The sequence below is a fragment of the Chelon labrosus genome (genome assembly GCF_963514085.1).
Source record: "Chelon labrosus genome assembly, chromosome: 24".
NCBI classification, from domain to species: domain Eukaryota; kingdom Metazoa; phylum Chordata; class Actinopteri; order Mugiliformes; family Mugilidae; genus Chelon; species Chelon labrosus.
Window position 1 is genome coordinate 10233109 of NC_140357.1, and position 21121 is coordinate 10254229.

The 21121-nt window shown below is 44.6% G+C and overlaps 1 protein-coding gene across 1 annotated transcript in view; it reads left to right on the top strand.

Moving 5' to 3' along the window:
• Nucleotides 1-21121, top strand: part of ncam2 (neural cell adhesion molecule 2) — a gene marked incomplete at its 5' end in the record, with an annotated part of 251308 nt that overhangs the window by 190190 nt on the left and 39997 nt on the right. The window contains 3 exons of the mRNA XM_084574345.1: nt 7734-7851; nt 12963-13132; nt 20153-20298. Of these exons, the coding sequence (XP_084430471.1) occupies nt 7734-7851; nt 12963-13132; nt 20153-20298 (434 nt within the window). The remainder of the gene's footprint in view (nt 1-7733; nt 7852-12962; nt 13133-20152; nt 20299-21121) is intronic.

The window sequence follows — 21121 nt, forward strand, 5'->3', positions numbered from 1 at the left end:
GTCAGCATCAACAAAACAAGTCCGATAAACATGCTGTACACGCCTTGTCCAGCACCAAAATGTAAAGTTAGCCAATCTTAACCGGGTAAAGAGCCGTGTAAATCCACCGGTTGCTGGTGGAGACCAAAACAGAGTTAAAAGGAGAGTATCTCTGTCAATCCATAAAGAATGGCACTCTTAGATGTGCTTGGAGAAACAGAGTCTGACTGGGATGTGATAGACGCTACTCATAGTGATGAAACCACTTACATTTTCTAATCCACTGGAGTTGTTTGCAGTTTTAGCATCGTGAGGCTTGTTGTTTTCCGGTGTGCAGCTTTAACACTTTGGTCCACTTTCACAATTCTCACCGGCATCAACAAGACAAGTCCGATAAACGTGTCCTACACGACTTGTCCAGTGCCAAACTGTAAAGTTAGCCATGTAAATCCACCAATAATTGGTAGAGACCAAAACGGAGCTAAAAGGAGACTCTGACTAAAACAGAGTTTCACTCTTATATGAGCCTCACATTTACCCTGAAGAAGCACAGTCTGATTAGAACAAACACCATTTGATTATAAATATTAAGCAGATAAAAAGCTACGTCCTCCTGGAGTCGGTTGAGACCAAAACAGAGCAACAAGGACAACCCAAGAAAATGTCAATAGCTTCCTACACTGCCTCCCAGTGGTCTAGTTGCTCTACTCTTGCAAGGAAGACAATTTTCTTTCCCTCTGTACTGAAAGTTTGTTTTCCCGTACCACCTGGCATTTATATCCGAGGCAGCCGTTGTCCCATGGCCCAAAGAAACTTTTAGTTAAGCTGGCATAAAAGAGAGAACAGAGAGTTCCAGTGAAGGTGACAGAGATGGAAAGGACATTTACTTAAATGCCACCTGCTGCCATGGGGCAGGCAAATATAAGTTGTCTACCTGTCTGTCGAAAGTGAGAACGTGTTTTGTCATGCGCTCAGCTCCTCGCAGTAATGCTCAGAGACCTCCAACTCGCCTTGACAACACACCTTTGTCGATATGTGCGAGATTGAGGCAGTGGATGTGCTGCAGTGGAGGGTGACTCCAGATCAGACCACACATAAGAAATCTCTCATCCAGGCATTTTCTTCTTATTGTACAGCACAGCCCCCATAGAGTTGTTTCCAGTGCACCGAGGCCTGTGATGTTCAGCCAAGGAAAACCATATTGCACCTACGCCCCTACCTCGAGGCTCAGACACTTGCACGAGAGCAACCTTATGCATTGCAATCATGTCCAATTCCAGCCCCGAAGCTACATCTCTTCCTCCTCTGAAGAACTGTTTTTGTAGCCGCGTGAACAGCAAAGATTTCGAGACTTGTTCTGTTTCTACACCACTGCCTTTCATTTATGGGGCATGTCACCTCGCCGGGATTATTCCCCGTCTATGGGGCGCAGTGGTGAAGGTTAGGTGGAAGAAAAAGAGCTTTCTTAGCAGAGGATTTCCAAAGGAAGACACGGGCGCTGGCAGAAAATACACAGCATCGACAGCAACCGTGGTGGGTCGAAGAACACAGGCCCAGAACACAAGTAGATGGAGATAGAGTAGATAGCCAGGAGGCTCTGATACGTCAATGAACGCAATGGACTACATGTTTTATCAATCAGCTGCAGACAGATAGCTGTTCTGTGTTGTGGCGCCTGGGGACGTGGCGGTGAGGTAAGACAAACAAACTGATGAAAGAAAAAGAAAAAAAAAGCCAGAGAAGCACAGTTTTTTCTCTGTCTGACGACCCCTGGAGGCAAACGGGGGGAAGGAAGCACGGTGGCGCAAGCCCGCCCCTTGCCCCGGTCCAACGCGCGCCACTCGATGCTCTCTTTTTTGTGCCGAATCAGGCCGGACATTGATTCGTGTCCATACAGCAAGCGGCGACAGCCAACGGGGGAGGGGAGCTGAATCCAGACAAAAAAAAACTCGAGCAGCTTTTTCCCACTCTCTCTCACGCCTGCTTGTTTTTTTCTTTGCTGTTTCATCTTATTTCTTGCCACAGAAGCAAGTTTCGCCTTATTTTCGAGACTGTACTTCTCAAACTTTTTTTTTTTTTTGTTTGCCTTCTGTTCCCTTCGTTCCCCAGAGAGCTCAAACGAAACAGTCTAAAAATGAATAGCATTCTGTGGAGAAGAGCTTATCCCATTAACCTCGGGGTAGAACCCAGGCTGCCACGCGGGAACCCGCTGTGTGCCGACATATCTGGTATGAAAATACAAGGTCACTTTTAAAATATCACCATTGATTTACGCGTCGCGCATTGGGTGAAATTATAAACATCCTGCAGAGCGTGTTTTATAATGCAGGCAAGCAAAGAGGAGATAAATAAGGGTTACATTCATGTAAGAGATACTTACGTCTGAATGCCAAGAAGCGGAGCAGTTCTAAGAAATGCATATCTGAAAGGAGACCCTCAGGTGAACCGTGCAGCTCTTAATGTTAGTCCTGCTCAATGATGCTCTAACGGAAAAGAAGACGGAAAGTTTCCCAGCTTGGAAAACGTGCAGCGTTCGGCCTCTCTGCAAAAAAAAAAAAAAAACTCAACAAATCGCGTCCCCACAATAGCTCTGATTATTTCATTGATTCGTTTCTGTGTCTGTGAGGAGGGTGAGCGATTGCCTCTTGAATCATTGCATTTTGTTCGAGCGGCGGTTGAACAATATTTGACAAAGTTCTTGGCAGGAAAAGAAAAAAATTCATTCACAGCGGCTTTTTTATTCATTTTTTTATTGTGCGCCACAATCGGGCTTGATCAGCGTCCTCGAGGTGGGCGTCGCGCATTCGCATGCCGGCTCATAAAGCCCACACCTCACGCTGTTCTTTTGATACTGCATGTCAGAAGAAGTGTCAGATCTGACTCTATCAGCGACTTGTTAACAGACATTGCTTAAACCACTCGTGCAGAGCAACATTTTGTCAGAAGGCAGGGCTGAAATGGCTTACTGTATACTCCCCCCCCCCCCCCCCCCCCCATCGTGTGAAGCCATAAATATTCATGGCTCGGTTGATAAAAGAGTAGTTTCTTGCCCATGAGCATGCGGCGGATGAGGCTCCGCTGACCCGCCGCAGCTCCCGCTCTCCAGTGTATCATCAAAGCGGACCACAGATGAGGATGACGGTGCAACGAGTGGAGGAGGACGCCCGCTGAATGGCTAAGCAGCTCGGCGTCTGGGAGAAAAAAAAAGCTGCCCGCCGATAAGTCAAGCCAGCTTTTCATCTGCTGTGTGTAAATACAACATAGAGAAACATAAATGAACATGTGAGGAATCTGATAGAAGTGATGGCAAGCTGACATGATTAGGTAATCTGCAAGTGGAAGCTTTTAAAATTACATAAAGCCCAGGAGCACCACTCCAATCCACTGTCATCATGGACATTTTTGTCCTTCTAGCCGTAAAATGTAGTATTTTTTATGCCTGGATGTTGAGTGGAATAAAATGAGAGCTATTTCACATATTCCCCCTGAGGAATATAGACATCAACTTGAGCCTAGACGCGAGCTTAGCTTTCTACGTCCCTTGAAGTCTGCATTAAATAGCTAGTGGACTGCTATAAAAACAGAGCTAGGGAGGCCCCTCCCCCTCCCGAAGAAGCCAGATGCTCTGATTGGCCAGCTTCTGTAACCAGTTCCAAATTAGAGAAGACACCGCCTATACATGTTTGAGCTGAGTGCCAAAGCTGGTGTAAGTACACGCCCCTTTAGTGCAGGATGAGTCATCAACATTTCTATATCGTTTTCCAGGAAATTAAAGGACTATTACTATTACTATTACTATTAAAAATACCTACAAAATGACTTTTTATTAATATACCCATGTATAGGCGACACATACCGCAAAGTATATCACAAAAAAAAACTCTTAAAAGTTTGATTTCATGGGGACTTTAATTAGTTTGTTGTTTTTTTTTATCAAGCTAAGATTGCTAATGGTTCATATGACTCCTACAAATGTCAGGATGCTAAGCTAGTGAACTTCAGACACACTTGTAGGTGGATTGGGTCGCTTTGTATGGAGGCAAGCTAGCTACTTTGAATGTTTATGCTAAGCTAAAGTGGCTAACCTAAATTTTTACCCTTTAGACACCACTTCTTTGACGCTATTTGATTAAAATAGGCTAACATTATAGCTTTATTAGAGCCACGTGTTGTCCAGCATCAAACGCCTCTTTGCATTACGACGACCCGCGAGCTGCAGCACCCACACTTAGTTTCTATGGCGACTGATGATGAAGCAAAACGGAAATAACTTCCTGATTTTGCCCGGATCCCTCCTCGCCTCATCCGCCTAATTGTCGGTTCATTCGCTCGCCCACCTCGCACCCGCAATTTCCCCCTTTTCAGCTGTCACTGGAAACTACCGGCTGTGTCCTTCAAGATTTCTCAAATTGTTTTTGCGGTGACATCAATCATAACCGCCGCCGCTGCGCGCTCAAGAGCAGAGTATAAACACACTGCTCTGTTACATTACACCCACAACTGTCAGCCGGGGCTGGTTTGGTTTCCAGCTCGCGTGCTAATTCAGAAGGCAAAACAAATCTTTAATAAGCACTCCAGCAAAGGTCTTGTCTCAAAACACCAACTTGCTGAATTTCTCGTGGATAAAACACGGCTGTGACATTTACCAAGAGCCTTTCTCGATTTGCGAGCATGGCTGGTCCTCACTTCATCGAAGCCCATTAACAGAAACAAGTCCTCTAGCTCCTCATGAATGCATTTAAATCGATCCGAGCGCATCTCGAGGTATCCATACAGTGTGCGCTCGCGTTTGCGGGGCCGTCTCTAACCTCCCGGAGTCATCCACCGAGCCACTAAAGTCTCGTGGATATGACTAATACATGCCGACTTCACAGAGCTCGCCAGATTCCTTTTGGACGCCTAAACCGCTGTCGCTGATTTGCTCTTTTGAAGTCTTTTGTAGCCGGCAGTGTGGCTCATTAACCGGGCTCTTTCAACAAGGCTCACTGATGTGGGAGTGCATTGCATAGGAAGAGAGGGACACTGGAGAATGGAGATGTATTGGCGTGGAAATCAATGGTTATCATGTCAGGCAGATGCTTGCTCGTCTCATTCGCCGAGCCAGTGCTATTGGAAAGGACCAATGCTTGTTGCTTATTATCCCTGGAAAGCTTTCTGCATCTTGCGATGTGCGGATCTGTACATGCATATTGTTTGTGTTGATTTTACACCGAAAAAATGGAAAAGTGTCATTCATCTTCAGGATGAATGATAAAACACGAGACAGCATGTACATCAGGCAATTTAGACGTACCGAGGAGAATGTATTCTTCATAGTGCTACACACAGGTGTCATTAGTGTAATTGATCTTTCTTAGAGAGGTACACTGCAGAGTTGGTTCATTAGGTATCTGGGATGATGCTTTGTTTTGATTAGGAGTCCCCATTCATTATCCCAACTATGTGTTTCTCCCAAGCAGCTTCAGCCCCAAAATAAGTTTAATTTTCATCTTTTGTCAGTTTTATTTTAGATCTAAGTGGAACAAGTGACTCTCAATAACTCCAAATGAGCTTGAGTTTTTCCGAAGAGCGACACCTTGAATGCCTTTCAGTTTGATTAGAGGAAATGCACGGTGCAGAAATACACCGTGCAGCTGCCTGTTACAGTAACACATGCCTAGCGCACATCTGACAACATCTGTCGAGTGGGCTTTTATTTGCATGAGTAAATTACTCTGCTTCGCCTGAAATCCACTGACGCGATTCGTTTGATTTGTTTGTGTTGTATGTGTTAATGTCGGGTTCGGATGGTCTTTATTTGAGATAGACTGAATTGTAAATGATTCAAAAAGCCGCTCAAAGTCTTTTGCTCATTGTTCCGCAAATGAGCCGTGTTTGACCTCACCTATGGAGGACCGAAACTGCCAAAATAAAAAATGAATAACGCAATAATTGAATTGTAAATTATTCAAAAAATAATGTTTTTTGCTCATTGTTCTGCAAAAAACAAGCCGCATTTGACCTCACCAAACAAATCCGACGGCAAAAGGATGTTTTTAAATATTGTGGCCATTAATTAATTAAAAAAATTTAAATAAATAAATTATAAATTTATAAAATAATTTATTTTTTGGTTACCATTTATTTCCTATATTCTATTTTTCGCTTTTTTTTTTTTTGTTGATTTGTTTCTGAAAATGTTCCTCCTCTTTTTTCCCCAAAAGTTATTTACTTGTATTTTCTTTGTTGTTGTTGTTTTTCCTGTATTATGCAAATTAGCTGTAAAGTGTGTCATGGCGTCGACCTTTGGTCAGTTTATGTCACGTTTTATAAATGAGTTACTGGCTACATTTAAACAAAATTTGGTGAATTTAGTGCCTCATTTAATTTTATTATTGTTATTTTTTTAAAATTACTATTATTTTGGCAGTTTTGGTCCTCCGTAAATTAAAAGCGAACCAGCTTGTAAACAAAAGCACCTCACTTGCCTGATTTTAGCAACCTGTTGTGACATTAGAAAGCTGGAAAGGAGTGTAACTTAATTACTATTTCCACCGTCCAAGACCTAATTTACACTTGCGCGTGGAAATGGTTTTGTTTGTACTATCTAGTTACTTCATCTGAGTGATAATAACATCTGATCACTGGCCTTTGCATTGACACCTGGCATTAATAAGACCTCTCATTATCTGGGTTCTGCTCGCTCTGTAATCGGATCTCATTATGCAAATACAGTAGGGGAGGGGGGGGACTTGTGGACTAATTGACAAATAATACCCACCCTGCCGCAGTCGTGTGGTTTCTCTTTTTGCAGAGGAAGCGAGCATCTCTAGCTATTAGTGGAGCTCGCTTGAAAGGGGAAGGCGACGGAAGAGGAGGCGTTGGGTGACCTTTCAGGACGTGGGGCGTTCTGTTTGCCGAACAGTGGAGACTGTGTCGGGCCTCCACCTCCAGATGTGGTGTGGTCGTTCCAGTTGAATTTGAGTCAAAATTGTAGAAATAACTGTTGTTATTTGCTAGATCTGTTTGTTCATCTACTCACTAATAATATCACTCATCTCTCGTTAAAGTAGGTTGTTGCTCTGTCCTTTGTTGCATTGTCTAGACATGAACTCAGGTGTCTGATTCTCACCTGACCAAGTGTAGGTAAATGCTCCACAGCTCCAAACATGCTTAATCGCTCCCCCGACACTGGCCAGGGCCCCGGCACAGCGGCAGAAGTAGGTACAGGCTGCAGAAACGGATTGAGACGCCTGATAAACATGCCAGCGCCGTGAAGCTGTCACTCGCCTGTCACCGCGGAGGAGAGCGAAGAAAAGGCCGGGCGCGCTCTCTCTCCGCCTTCCCCCCTTTTTAGCCGAACGACAAGATGACAGTCCTCGGCTGATTGGGTGACAGGGACACGGCGCCGCGTGCCTCTGACAGCCCTCGTCATATACACTCGATAAAGTTATCGCGACCTCTGCGCCTTATCTGCACCGCAGGACTTTATGTCAACAGTGTATGTTGCAGGAACTGAATAGTTCGTCCCCGATAGGATAATTGAAACACATTTTGGTGGGTTTAACGCCGAGCATTTCTGAACGTGGCGAATCTGGTGTCAGCTGGGATTACCAACAGAAGTAGCACTCTCAGGGAGCGCTTACAGGCCACTCACGAGGCCAGTTTGTTATTGTTATTATTAATGTTTGCCTTCGGCTTGTAGCGTCACGGAGAATATAGCCGTGGTTTCACTGCTTCATCTGATTAACTCTGTTGCTGCTTTGTGTCTGCAGTCCCTCCGGTGTTGTCGGTGTTCCAGCAGTCCTTCAACGCCACGGCCGACTACCAGGAGTCAGTCACCTTCACTTGCATCACATCCGGATCTCCTGACCCTGCGGTCACATGGCACAGGTACGATTGAAATCATTCTAGAGAGTTCTCGAAGCGACCTGAGAGATGCATGCTTAAATTGAGCGCGCAGCACCGCGGTCAGGGCCGTAGCCTCGGTTTTTAGGGCGGGTGACCTTTCAGGGAACCCCAGCAGCACATTGTTTGACATGTGCAACAGAGCTCAGCCCACTGCGGAGCATAGATTTTACCAAAAAGTAAAACAAAAGAAGAAGTTTTCCCTCCACTTTGAAAGACAGCGCTGCACGCATTGATCCAGGCTTCTTTCATCTTTTGTTGATTTTTTTTTTTTGCTTCCCTCCCAGAAACTCTGCTCGCAAACGTGCACAGAGAGCATGTATTCCTCCCATCTGGAGAAAAATGAGGCGCTTATATTTTCCTGTTTATCAGATTAGCACCCCTCTCAATCTGATTCAAACAGTCTGTACCAATTGTGGCGGTTACATAAGACGTTATTATTCTCGCCGAGCTGTAATCCTGATTATTAGCGGATTATTAGCGTTCGTGTAAACATAGCCTGTTTTTTTTTTTTTTTTTCTGTTCTTGGATGGAAATACATCGGGCTTTGAAAACCTGTGAGACGGGATCGCCGCGTACACCGCGCGCGACTCCGTTCCAAAGCCGGGAGCATTAATCTTCTAGCCGTAGCAGCCTCCTCTCTTCCGGGAAGATTTTTGTTCCCATTCAGACACAAGAGCATTACAGAGGTTCAGTGCTGATCGGGCGATAAGTATTAGCCGATGTCAGGGCTCAGCGTAGGCCCGTCCCGCCTCGCAATCCATTGACTTTGCAGGACAGGAGCAGGACACGCATAATAATCACGAATATATTCATCTTTATTTGTGCCGGTTGTTAATATTTCCTTGCAGAAAAAAATGAAGCCAGAGCTGAGATGTTCCTTCTTCAGCTTTGCTGTTGAATTCAAAGTCCACCCTCGCACATTGCCCTCAGCAGCAACACAATGATATCACACGGCACGTAGCAACAGAGTGAGCATTTGCACCTGAAGAGCATTTGACACCCCGCTATCCTCCTCCTCCCTCCGCGCAGCTCCACATCAAGTAACCCACTCAACAAGCGGTCGTGACAAGCTCTTTGCACCTGCACATCTATTGATAACACTTTATTGGCATTCTAGCTATTTTCCTGCAAAAAAAAAAGCTTAAAACACACAGCAGCAGTGTTTTTTTTGCAGCTTTACCTTGCCGGGGCGTGAAAATCACATCAAAAAAACGTACAAACGCACGCCCGGGCAACGGTGGAAACTCCAGCGAAAGCCACCTCAGGCGGGTTCCTGTAAGTTGTTTTTCACGCCGCACTCAGTTGAATGGGAATCAATGGTTGCCCGCGAGGAAGCATAGGAAAACACGTCCTCCTTTAAGATGTCAATAGTTGCCTTTGTTCTATAGAACGAGTCACGTGTCTGCTTTCTTTTTTTTCCACCCATCTGCAGCTTCAGAGGAAGGACAAAGGAGGAGTAAAACTGTGGCTGATGAAACATAAAAGCATACGTTTAACGCCTACACTTGGCTCTTTATTTGTTGCAATTTTGTCGCCTCCATAGTGGAGTAGAGGAGTTTGATTGCTGAAAACATTAAGAGGTGATTATTACGCACTCAATTACAGTGGATCATTCAATTTATGGGGAAAAAAAACTGTAAACACTGTTAAATGACTAGTAAATAGCATTATGTTGTTAAAAAGTCAGTCAGCGTGACGCATTTTGATGCAGAATGAGTCTGAATATGAGCAGCAAACGTATTGACGTGACATTGTCTAATAAAGACGTGATGAGAACTAAAGTTTGAAAGACAAGCCGATGAGAGCAGGAGACAGAAACCACGTGCATCGCTTTACGGGCCACAAACTAAATTTTAAGACGCAGCACAGCTGGAGTCGAACCCGACTCCGTAAACCTCATCCATCTTCCTCTCCGGTTTCCAGCAGCAGAGCAGCAGAAATTATATTTACTCCCGGGCGTCTCACCTTGTCTCTTCGGCGACGGGGCAAAAACAGGAAATGTAATTTTAATGATTGAGCAGCGTGGAGACAATTACGCAGCAGATTTCACGGGGATGATGAGGGAGGGCTGATGCGCCGGTCCGCCATTTCTGTCATAACGAGACGATCCACGTGACGGAGAGCACTACTTCAGTCTACGTCTCCTTTTATTGTATATCAGGAAAAAGGAGTTGTGTTAAGAGTGGTAGTTTTACAAAAGGCAGTTTAATTTACAAGCCTGTACATGTGTTTGCTTATATTAGCCACTTAGCTAGGCTCCGAATCTTAGCTGTGATTTAGCTAAGTTAGTTGAGATGCTAACGGTCAATAAACAGTTAGCTTGATCGCTAAGAAGCAGTTTGCACCTAAAATCCGAACTCTTATCTCATATTTGCCCACAAACTCCTTGCTCGAGCAGTTTATAACACAGCAGGAAGATGTTGGTGGCGCAACACAGCTAAAAAGCTACATTAGCAAAGATGGCGGCTATTCTCGCTTCACTTTACTCCTCTGGGGTTTTAGGTACAGATCGTGGGGTGGTTTACGCCATTTTGCACCAATTTTCCCATGATTCTTCAAGCGTGCGTTGTGTGATGGAGGTGCAGTGACACAGTTTGGCCACTGCACAAACGCCAAAAGCCACCGTGATCAAGAAAGAAGAAGTTATCCTTTATTTATCACATGGTGGGGGAGTTTCTCAAGGGCAGGGGGTTACTTCTGTCACCACTAGTCCACAGCTAACCCTCTGTCCACCATGTTAGCTGACACAAATTGGGGTAAACAGATGAAATAGATGTTTTTTGCATTTCGTAAAACATCCAAAAGGGGTCTCCACTTCCCTCTAACGTCCTCTCATCTTTTTATTTTAGTAATGGCTTAATAAAACCTGATGCATTTGTCAAGGGCAGACTGCCGCCTTTTACATTAGGGACAGCATCCCTTCAACCGTGCGTCAGCACTGATCTTGAACTCTGCAGTGTCCACTGTCTGTCAGATATTTCAGTGTCCTCTCCTTCCTCCTTCCCAGGTCAATAATGTCAACCCAAGACTACGGAGAATTAAAATGCGTACCGCGCCGCGCAACAAAGGAATAGGCTCAGGAATAAACAACAAATCACAACCCAATTTAGCTTTTCTTTTGATGTCACCCCCTCCCTCCCGCCGTCACCCTAACCGGCTCCCAGTTGCATTTCCTGTCAGGGCGAGGTTTCACCTCATCCTCTGTGCATCTCGGGTAATGGACTACCTGTCAGCAGTCAGTCAGTATAATGACATTCAGCGCTGCAGCACGTCCCGCACTGTCCGTTCCAAAGATGAGGCCTCTCTTCATTTCCTCTTTGGCTCTCCAGTTATTATTACTTTGGCTTTGGTGTTTCCTTCGTCGACTTTCAATTATCCTCCCCGTCGCATTTCCTATAGTACATTGAGGCTGGGAACTCGCTACGAGATAATACAGCGTGTGTGGGTGTGTGTGTGTGTGTGTGTGTGTGTTTGCGTCTCGAAATCTCCTTATTTGAAATAATATTTCATTTCACGCAGCAAGCCACACAGTGTGAATAAAACTACAGAGACTATGCAGACAATATACTGAAGTCTGCAGAGCTCTGTGCATTATCTATATTGAACGGACAGGTAGAAGTAAGGTATTCTTCATATATTGGTCTTCAAACAGTAGAAGAACAGACTGATAATACGTTTATGAACTGATGAAATGCAGCATTTGAAGATTTGACTTTTCAGAATGTAAGCCACGTCACAACCTGAGGCGTCGGAGGGAGACTTTACCCCTGACGTCGTCACGAGACGTGTCTGAAATATGCAGAGCAACATCTGGAGTCATTTTAGAAACAAGTGCTGTGCATCGTGGGTGTTGCGTTACAGCAACTGTGTGATGCCGGGTTTGTTTTTAAACCTTTGTTTGCATCTTCGCAACAGCAGAAGTTTTAATGCGGTGCAGACATTAACAAGCCTTCAGTTAATTATCACTGGTAAATATTGATGGACGACGATACGTGGGTTTGTTTTTGGGCCGCTGTTTTTCTCGGCAGGAGATTAGGCTGCAAATTGAAAAAAAAAACACATCAATATATAATAAAAATCACTTTAAAAAAGTTGTTAAGGCTAGCATTTTAGAAAGAAGCTGCCCTTATACACATATAACCTCCTCAAATTTGACATTTGCTCCTCTTTTAGCTCCGTTTTGGTCTCCTCCAACTCATTTGGTGCAGTGCAGATGAGCACCGTGTGTTTAAATTGGTTTGCAAGTCAACCATGTGTGTTTCGAGCAATTTAAACACCTGATCTGGCTGCTGCTCAGACCCACAGACATTCAGCAGCAGACCTGTTTTATTAACCTGCATGCAGACGGCATAAAAAGCACCCGCGAGTTTATCTAAATCTGCGTATTACAAAACAAGTTTAATTCCCCCTCTTCCCAAAATAAAATAAAAAACCCTAGCAATCCCTTGAACCTTATAGATTACACGGCTGGTTAAGCAGCGGCAAATAAACAAGCGGGGGATGCAGAAATCCTGCTCCACGCCATTATGCTTCTGCTATGAAGCTTAAATATAGACATGGATCAATTTAGCAGTTGCTTTTTTCTGACTAATTTCCCCACAGAGTCCAGTAAGGGAAGGCATTAAGTCAGCGCCGAGTCCCAGCACCACACAGGACTCATTTGGGAAGCGCTGCAGTCCATAACAGAACGCACAAACACAAACACTGACACAGAATATGAAGAGGTTATTTTTTCCGCATGACGGAGTTTGAAAAGTCGCGACATGTGAAGCGTTTTCAAGACACATAATAAATGCTCCACTGAACCGTTTCAATTAGCGTGTGATGTGTTTATCCGAAACATATTTTTTTTTATCATCACGCTTGAAACAGTTTCTATAAAAAGCGCTGTCAGTCTTTCACCTGCTTATGCGCTATAGATAGAAACAGCTTCTAAGCCAGACTGTCTGCATTTAGCCTCTCTTTTATGGGACACCCAAAGAGCTGAGACTTTACATCCGTGACATCAAAAAGTCAAGGTGCGAGGCGGTCGCCGTATTTCCCCCTCCCCGGCTCATCTCCACGTTGTGATTTTTGATTTTTTCTTTTTGCAGGAAAGGGCAGCAGCTGGAGCCGTCGGAGCAGTACATCATCAGCAGGGTAGAAGGCGGGCGCAGCATGCTGACCATCCGCAACATCCGACAGGCCGACGGGGGGACCTACTCCTGCAAGGCCACCAACAAGGCGGGATCTCAGGAAAGAGAGCTCTTCCTCAAAGTGTTCGGTGAGGACGTCATTGTCAAAAAACGCAACCGTCGCATTGTTTACACAGTCCTCTGCAGCTATTATAAAGGAGGTGTATGTTAGCTACAGTAACCGTGAAATAGCGTAGGCAACAGTGCAAAATTTAAACTCAAAAAACAAAAAGAAATGGACATAGCAAACATGGAAGTGACTTAAATCTGCATTCTTTGTAGTAGTCAGTAGGGGGCGACTCTACAGGTTGCACAAAGAAGTATCAAAGAATCTATTTGATTGATTTATTACCTTGATAAACACTTTCAATGGTCTAAATCACTGGTTTATAGTCTGAATTTGTACATTTTGTTGATATTTAGCATAAAACAGACGAAAAACCAGGGTGTACTTTAGGATTCGTCAATCCGGAAAGAGGCGTAACTAGCTTTGAACTTGAAAAATCCATTTTAAACATGTCGACCTGACAAAACAGTCAAGCTTGGCCAGACTCATTGTCGGCAGGCCAACGTTGCTCAAGTGCTCGTTGATGTCGTTAGATTGAGGCCAGCTCAGCTATGATTTGTAGAGCACAACCTTTACCTCGATAGAAGGAAGACAAATGGTATAACAATAATTATAGCTTCATTTTGCTGACGTTTAGCTTTCTTGTCCGCAGCGTGAACCTTCATTTTGCTAGCCAAAATTAGCATCCTATTTGCTATCACAATCAAGGGGAATTACTGTTTTTTACAGGGAGATAATTAGATCAGTGTATAGCCATATAGTGGGAGTGACTGGGGCACCGAAACGCAGCCTCTAAATAATAGTGCTATTCCCCGTTGAACTGCTATGGTTCGTCCACAACCTCACAATCGGAAAAATATTCCGCCATGTTGCAAAAAACTAGCAGTAGAAAATTCCAGGTAAACAAGCTGACCATCGCGGGTGCGTGCGGCGCTCAGAGACGACATCATCCAGGTTAGAAGAAATGATAACAGGTAACTCTGGACTCAACGGGGAATAGCACTACCGTACGATAACAAAATATTGGTGAAATGAATGAGTTTTGAGGCAGATAACGTGTTATTTAGAGGCTGTGTTTCGGTGCCCCATTCACTCCCACTATGGATATACGCTGATCTAGTTATCCCTCGGAATACAAATTACACAAAAGTTATATGGGTGAGTAAACGATCGTATTTTATGCCAGAAATAAGGTCCATGTTGTAAAAAACAGTAGTTCCCTTTTAATCAAGGATGTACCTTGCTGTCTAAGCTAGCAAACTAGCCGCATCTGATAACATATGCTTTGCTATGGTAATGTTTCATTTGGTTCTCAGTCAGATCTACCATCTAGTCCAACTCTGGTGACTTGTGGCTTCACAAAACCAAAACAACGACAGGCAAAACGCCAAAAACCTGGTTCCAAAGTGGTCGTCCACAAACTCATGGTGGCTGTCAGCTATCATCCATAAAATCCTTGACTCAAATGCCATTGTTACGTGTTCATAGGGACTATTTCTTTAGTATGAAGTAGTTTAAAATTATGGTCACCTCTATTGTGCTGGGGTGGCAGCAGAAAAGACGCTGGATATCTCAAAACCCCGACAAACAAACCCAAAGCTATCTGCACGGACAGATAAGTGCAAGCGAAACCATTTGTCTTCCTTCTATCGAGGCAAACCTGAAATAACATAACACGGCTTCTTATCATGTAAAAACTTTTTTTCATTTTCCATTAAAGGACCAAGAGTTTTAAATGTAATGGCGCTGTCCGCGGCAGTGAGACGTGCTTTATGTGGAGCCGTAAAGCTTTATTGGAAGGACCTGCACAAAGTCCATTTCATAAAATAGAAAAAAAATAAATAAAAACTGTTTTTTCAAAAGCACAAATGTCCAAATGTGCGCCTCAGCCCACACCGACAGCAGCTGCATCCACGTTATAAACTTCTCCCCAAAAGAAATATTTCATTTAATGCTTCAAATTCCAATTACTGCACTCCTCATAAAAAGATTTCAATTTATATATATATATATATTTTTTACAACCTCCTGGCTATTCCCTCGCAGGTCACTCTGATAGCGCTCATCCCGCTCATGAAAATGTATGGAGATTTGCGCTCCAGTCATCAACATCCTTTCAAGAGTGCTTGTTCTTCAAAATGCACATTTAAATGAAGAAGTTAAGGGCGGGGGAGGAGCTCCGCCTTTGACTGCGGCGGGGGAGGGGGCGGTTGTAGGTTAGTTTTATCGCCCTTGACGGCTCACGTGGGAGGGAAAACGGAGTATTTAAGTTAGTTAGTTGGTGTTTAGGCGGTGTACTCCCCAGTGAGGTGTAGTATGTTATGTTTAACATCCAGCAGCACTTTCAGAGGTACCTTTCTGGACGTACACCCATGACCACGTGTTCCCACAAACGGATTAAAGTGGCAGCTAACTGCTCGAAGCCTGTTCATCCCAGAATTGCCACAGTTTGCCTCCTGGCTGCTGTGCAGAGAGCCCCCCGTACCCCCCAAGCCGTAAATGCCAGAAGTCTGTCAGTCTTCGGGGATTATGTCAACTTGTCTTGCATTCAAAGCTCTGGGTCGTGTGCTGTAGGGAGGAAAACAGACCATTTACACCGTCTGGAAATTGCTATATATATATACGCTGCGCCTCTCGGTTAGACGTGCTAGCAGCGTGGCTCGGGGGACGCTCGGTTGTTTGCTCCACCGGTTAGGTCCGAACTGAAATATCGAGCAGACATTTATTTGATGAGGTGCCCTAACTTCTCCTGTAGTGCCAGTGCCCTCAGGTTGCCAATTATTAGTGGTTCTCCTTCAGCGGGATGCGCGCAGGTGTGTGCAAGTAAACTGTTTGTTACCCTTTATTAATCCTGCATGGGGAAATTTGCTCTCTGCGTTTAACCCAGTCTAGCGATCGCACTCAGTTTGCAGGCATGCAAGCAGGGCCCGAGGAGCCATTCGGTGGGGGAGGGTCAGCAGTCGTGGATGTGGAAGGGATTCAAACCAATGACCTCGCAGCCCCAAATTTGCTTCTGCAACCACAAGTTCCCAGCACCTGTACTTCCTCTAGTAGTTAATCAAGGATGCACCTTGCTAACTGAGCTAGCAAGCTAGTGGCATCTGATATACTTTGTTATGCTAATGCTTCCTTTGGTTTTCAGTCAGATCTCTGCTCTCTGCATTTAACCCAGTCTATTCGTACACACAGTAGTGATCACACTCAGTTTGCAAGCATGCATGCAGGGCCATTTGGTGAGGGGGGTCATGGACGTGGCAGGGATTCAAACCAATGACCCCGCAGCCCCAAATCTTCTTCGCCAACCACAAATTCCCAGCGTCTCCCAAAGAAACCAAGCAGTAAATGGGGTCATATTTCACTTCCTGTTTTGCTTCTGTGATCCTCCTCTAGTAGTGACAACGTGAGTGCCACCGTCAGGTCAAAATTTGTCTTACCCTTGAATGCCCTTCAGCACTGCACCTGCTAACAATTAGCTAATATGAGCTAACTGCTAACCCTACTATAGCACTACCGTTTTGTTTCCTGCTGTATTTTTTTCATTCACCACACCTAAAAGCTGACAGCAGTTTGATAAGAGAGAGTTTTCCGGCTATCTAACGCGTCAGCTGCAAATGTCAGATTTTGCTAAAAGAGCAAAAGGCCCCCCCTCTTTCTAAACTCCGTACAGGGAGGAATTTATCATAGGCCAAGAAGAAGAAGAAGAAGACATATCCATCTATCTGGAGACAGAATCGTCAGAGTCCTCTGCAGCTGGCTGCATCTTTTAGATCCGTTGTCAGTAGGCTGTGAAATACAGCATCATGTTAAATGTTTGTGTGTGTGTGCTGTAATTTGAACAAGCTGGCTGCACACACCACGGCATTGCTCCCTGTCTGGTTTTCTGTTGACTGGAAACACATTATATATGGTTCACTATGGAAAACGTAGCAGAACACAGCAAGGCAGTGAATTATGCCACTTTTTCCCGGGAAAGACACTCATGCAATGGACTGAAAATCACGATGATGTATAAAGTATGTTTTCCGGACTTTTTTGTTAAGCCCTCCGAACTTCGCAAAGTTTCTAAGGGGCGTCAGAGATGTGCGGCAAAGGAATCTCCGCTGGCATTTGCTTTGTAGATGTGCACAGCTGAAACAACAAACGCGCCCGTGACCATTATCAGATACAGCCAGTGTGATGGCTGTCAGCGGGGGAGATAAGAGCTTTACGTAATGTCAAATATTAGGATAAAAAAATACAGTTTAGCTGTGCGCAAGCAGCTGCAGAACGGCGACACAAACAGCCGCCCTTGGTCTTTCATGAGCCAGCAACGATTCAATCCGCGTGTTTTCTGACACATTAATGGCTTTTTCACATGGAGATTGATCCTCATGCAAAGAGTGTCAGGGCTGACAGTGCGAGGTACCAGAATACAACATTTACAAGTATAATTATTATAATACCTATAATTAATGTAATAAAGGGTAATTATAGTCATTAACATGTGCAAGAGTAAAATGCAATTGTTTTTAATTATTCTGGGTAAAGAGAAACTTAAAGAAGTTCATTTAAATTTGCTTATCTGAAAGAATAAACTGCACTCTCCGCGGTAAAAAACCTGGAAGGTCAAATTAATTCCGGATTTTTATCTTTTTTAGCACACAAATGCTTCTCGGTTCTTTCTCATTTAGATTGGAAATTTTTTCGATAATGCGTTATTAATAATGTTCCCCGCGGAGTGTTTTTTTTTTTTTGCACTGGGCTTGATGAATGAGACGTTTTCCATTTAATATTTGCATGATGAAGGGCATCTGGGGCGAAGCAGCCGCAGATAAGGCGGCGGTGAAGAGCTGGCTCGGGCCAGTCGGCGGGGATTGGGATACTTTTGAGCGAGTGTTTGTCTAAATGCACGTGTCTTTGACATAAAGAGCCGTCGTAATGTTCCAAAATACTCACATTTTCCTTTTCAGAAGTCGTCTTTTAAGTCATTTAGCCTCATTATGAGGCTTTACAGCAGGAAAGACTTCTGTCAGTGGGTGGAGATGATTTCACTTGTTCTCTGCGCCGCTTCCTTTTGTCTCGACACCAAACAGAATCAAGCCCAATTGTCGCGCCATTATCTAGATCTCCGAATTGGTTTCCGAAGTAAGCTGACGTGTTTGAGAAACAAGTGAAATTATCTAAGCGTCCTGGTTAATCTGTTTGACTTGTTTTAGGAAAACAAGGTTTTTCTTTTTTTACGACTCAGACGTAGACTAAATAACTCATTAGGGCGGTTGTTTTTGTGAATGCCGGAGCAGCCATCCGGGTTTTAAACGAGCCACAACCAAGGATTAAATCGGCAAGTGTCAGAAACTGCAGTTCCTGGAGTGTCCACTTGAGGCTGACTCGAGTCAATCCCCATAGACCTCCGTGTTAAAGTGCAGAAATAGACTTTGTTTTACATAACTCACCTCTTTAAATTATATAAAGACTTAAAGTTATGCATGGTTAAAGGCTTGGCTGCACTGAGAGACATTTTGGGTTTGCTTTTTTTGGAATGAGTTGGAAGTTGCGAGGAGTCCTGCACTTGCAAGATGGCGACGGCCAGTGCCACCCACATTTGTATAACTAATTTAAATTACATTGCCAGAATTAGATAGTCAAGGCCGCTTCGGGTGACAGGTAGGTGTCCTCATAGCTTGTTGGCAGCCTGCCTCAGCTCTGCTCCCGCTGTTCCTCTTTGAGCATTTTTGAATTAGCTAGGAGTTAGCTGGAGTCAGGCAGAGCCAACATGGCAGCCACCGCATTGAGCTTCAAAACTACACAACAAACACTTCCACGTTTTTCTGTGCAGTAAAAGTTTATTTATTCACAGACTTAGTCGTAAGAGGCGGAGGAATAGGTGCGAGGGAGATGTGAAAGGAGAGAAACTGTCAAAGATCTTAGCTAGGAGTTAGCTGGAGTCAGGCAGAGCCAACATGGCGGCTGCCAGAGCCACCGCATTGAGCTTCAAAACTACAAAACAAAAACTTCCATGTTTTTATGTTCAGTAAAAGATTATTTATTCACAGAGATTCCCTCTACACTTTAAAGGGCGAGTTCGTCGATATCATGCTAAACGACTGATGCTAAGCTACATGTTGGATCACACAAATACTTTATTTTTTTCTTGACTTGTCATGTAAGGGTTAAATAGGTGCTATTCTTAGAGCACTGATGTGTTTTCTGAAGATCCTTGCAGGTAAAGTAATATGTGTGCGCGCCTGTGTGCACACTCCATGTTTTGACAAGCTCCTAAAATCCCTCGGGGTGTCTCCTCCACCCCGAGGCGGAAGCCATGTGAAATTGCCAAACACTCCCCAGATTCCCCCCGGGCGGCGTTAAAAGCCCTCACTACAGTGCTCTTCATTTTCCATTCACTTCCCTTTTCCTTTTGGATTTTACGCCACGCTACTTTGCGAGCGCCCCGCTAAGGACTTAAGTGCAGAGTGTGTGCGCGTGTGTGTGTGGGAATAAGTAGTAATCCATGATTCATGTGTCATGCTCTTTGCCCTTGACATGCATCAGGTTTCAGGGCTTGCTCAGAGCATCTTATCGGGAGCGCGAGCGAGCAGGGACCGACCCCCGGCGGCACGCTTTCCAGCACTTATCGCTGTGCTCGCTGCACACCGTGAGCAAATAACACGCTGCTGGAGAGGCAACCTTACAGACACACACACAAAAAAAAATCTATATTTATTTAAAACAAAAAAAAGGTGGAGCAGATTTCAGCCTAGAGTTGTCGTCTCGACTAAGGAATATGCACGAAAATTGGCTTTCTTTGCCACTACATCAAAAGTTGTAGAGTATGACTGCAGTCTATAAATGATCTTGGCCTATGCTGTCAACGCCAAAGTCATGCATCAGCTCTGTGTTTAAACCCCGTGGTATAGCCTTCATCTCCCCTCCCTTATGAGTTAGATCTCTGACAGTTTCTCTTCTTTCACGTCTCCCTTGCACCTATTCCTTCGGCTCTCCGATCTATTCTTCTTTACTTAACCAGTTTTTTTTCCTCTCTCCCCCCATCCTCCACGGCGTCCAGTCCAGCCCCATATCACCCAGCTGAAAAACGTGACGGCCGTGGAGGGCAGCGCCGCCATGATCTCCTGCGTGGCTGAGGGCGAGCCTCTGCCGGACATTTCCTGGAGGAGAGCCAGAGACGGCCAGGCCTTCGTGGACGGAGACAAGGTAGGAGCTGCCAAAAAGTCCATCTGGCTCTATATACAGTATGTGTGTGTGTGTGTGCAGCATCATACGGCATGGGCTGCACCCACGGGATGAGTGTTGGGTGTAAAAGTTTGGGAGAAACCAGGTTTTCAGATCAAATCCATATATTTTTCATTGTGTATTAGTGTATCCAATATAAAGCTGTGAACAGACTCGTTCTACACTTTAAAGGGCTAGCTCACCGATATCATGCTAAACGACTGATGCTAAGCTACGTGTTTTTTTTCCTTGACTTGTCATGAAATGTGGCGGTGTTGATCTGCGGCCTGAAATACGCCTTTGGATATGGCGTTACGGCGATTTCTCTCGAGCGAAAACCCCGCACTCGCCCAAATGTCAGCGCTAAATGGAAGGTTTTTTTTGTCCGCTAATGAGTTTTTGAAAGGTGTTAATAAAACAAAAGTGTCCTGAAATTACCTGGGCTCAAAGAAGGAGTCATCTGAAGTCATCTCGTGCTGGTTTTCTTCCAACGGCGATCGCTGTTTCTATTTACACCGAGAAAAAATATAGCGTTTGTACTTTCTACAAGCAGCAGCCGACATTAACAGGTAATTACTCGCGCGTCCTCGTGAAAATAAAAGCGGGCGCAATCACTCCCGTCTGCTGTATGTGAAATGTCGCAATTATAGTCATTTATTGGTAATGGTGCTATGCGGGGCTTCTTGAGTCAAGTAGACTGATTTCAGACGGCGCCCTCGTTGTTCCGCGCTTCGACTGACGTCTAAAGCCTCGGGAAGACAGCGCGTCTCAAACAACGTATGCGCGGTCACCTTGCACTCTTCTC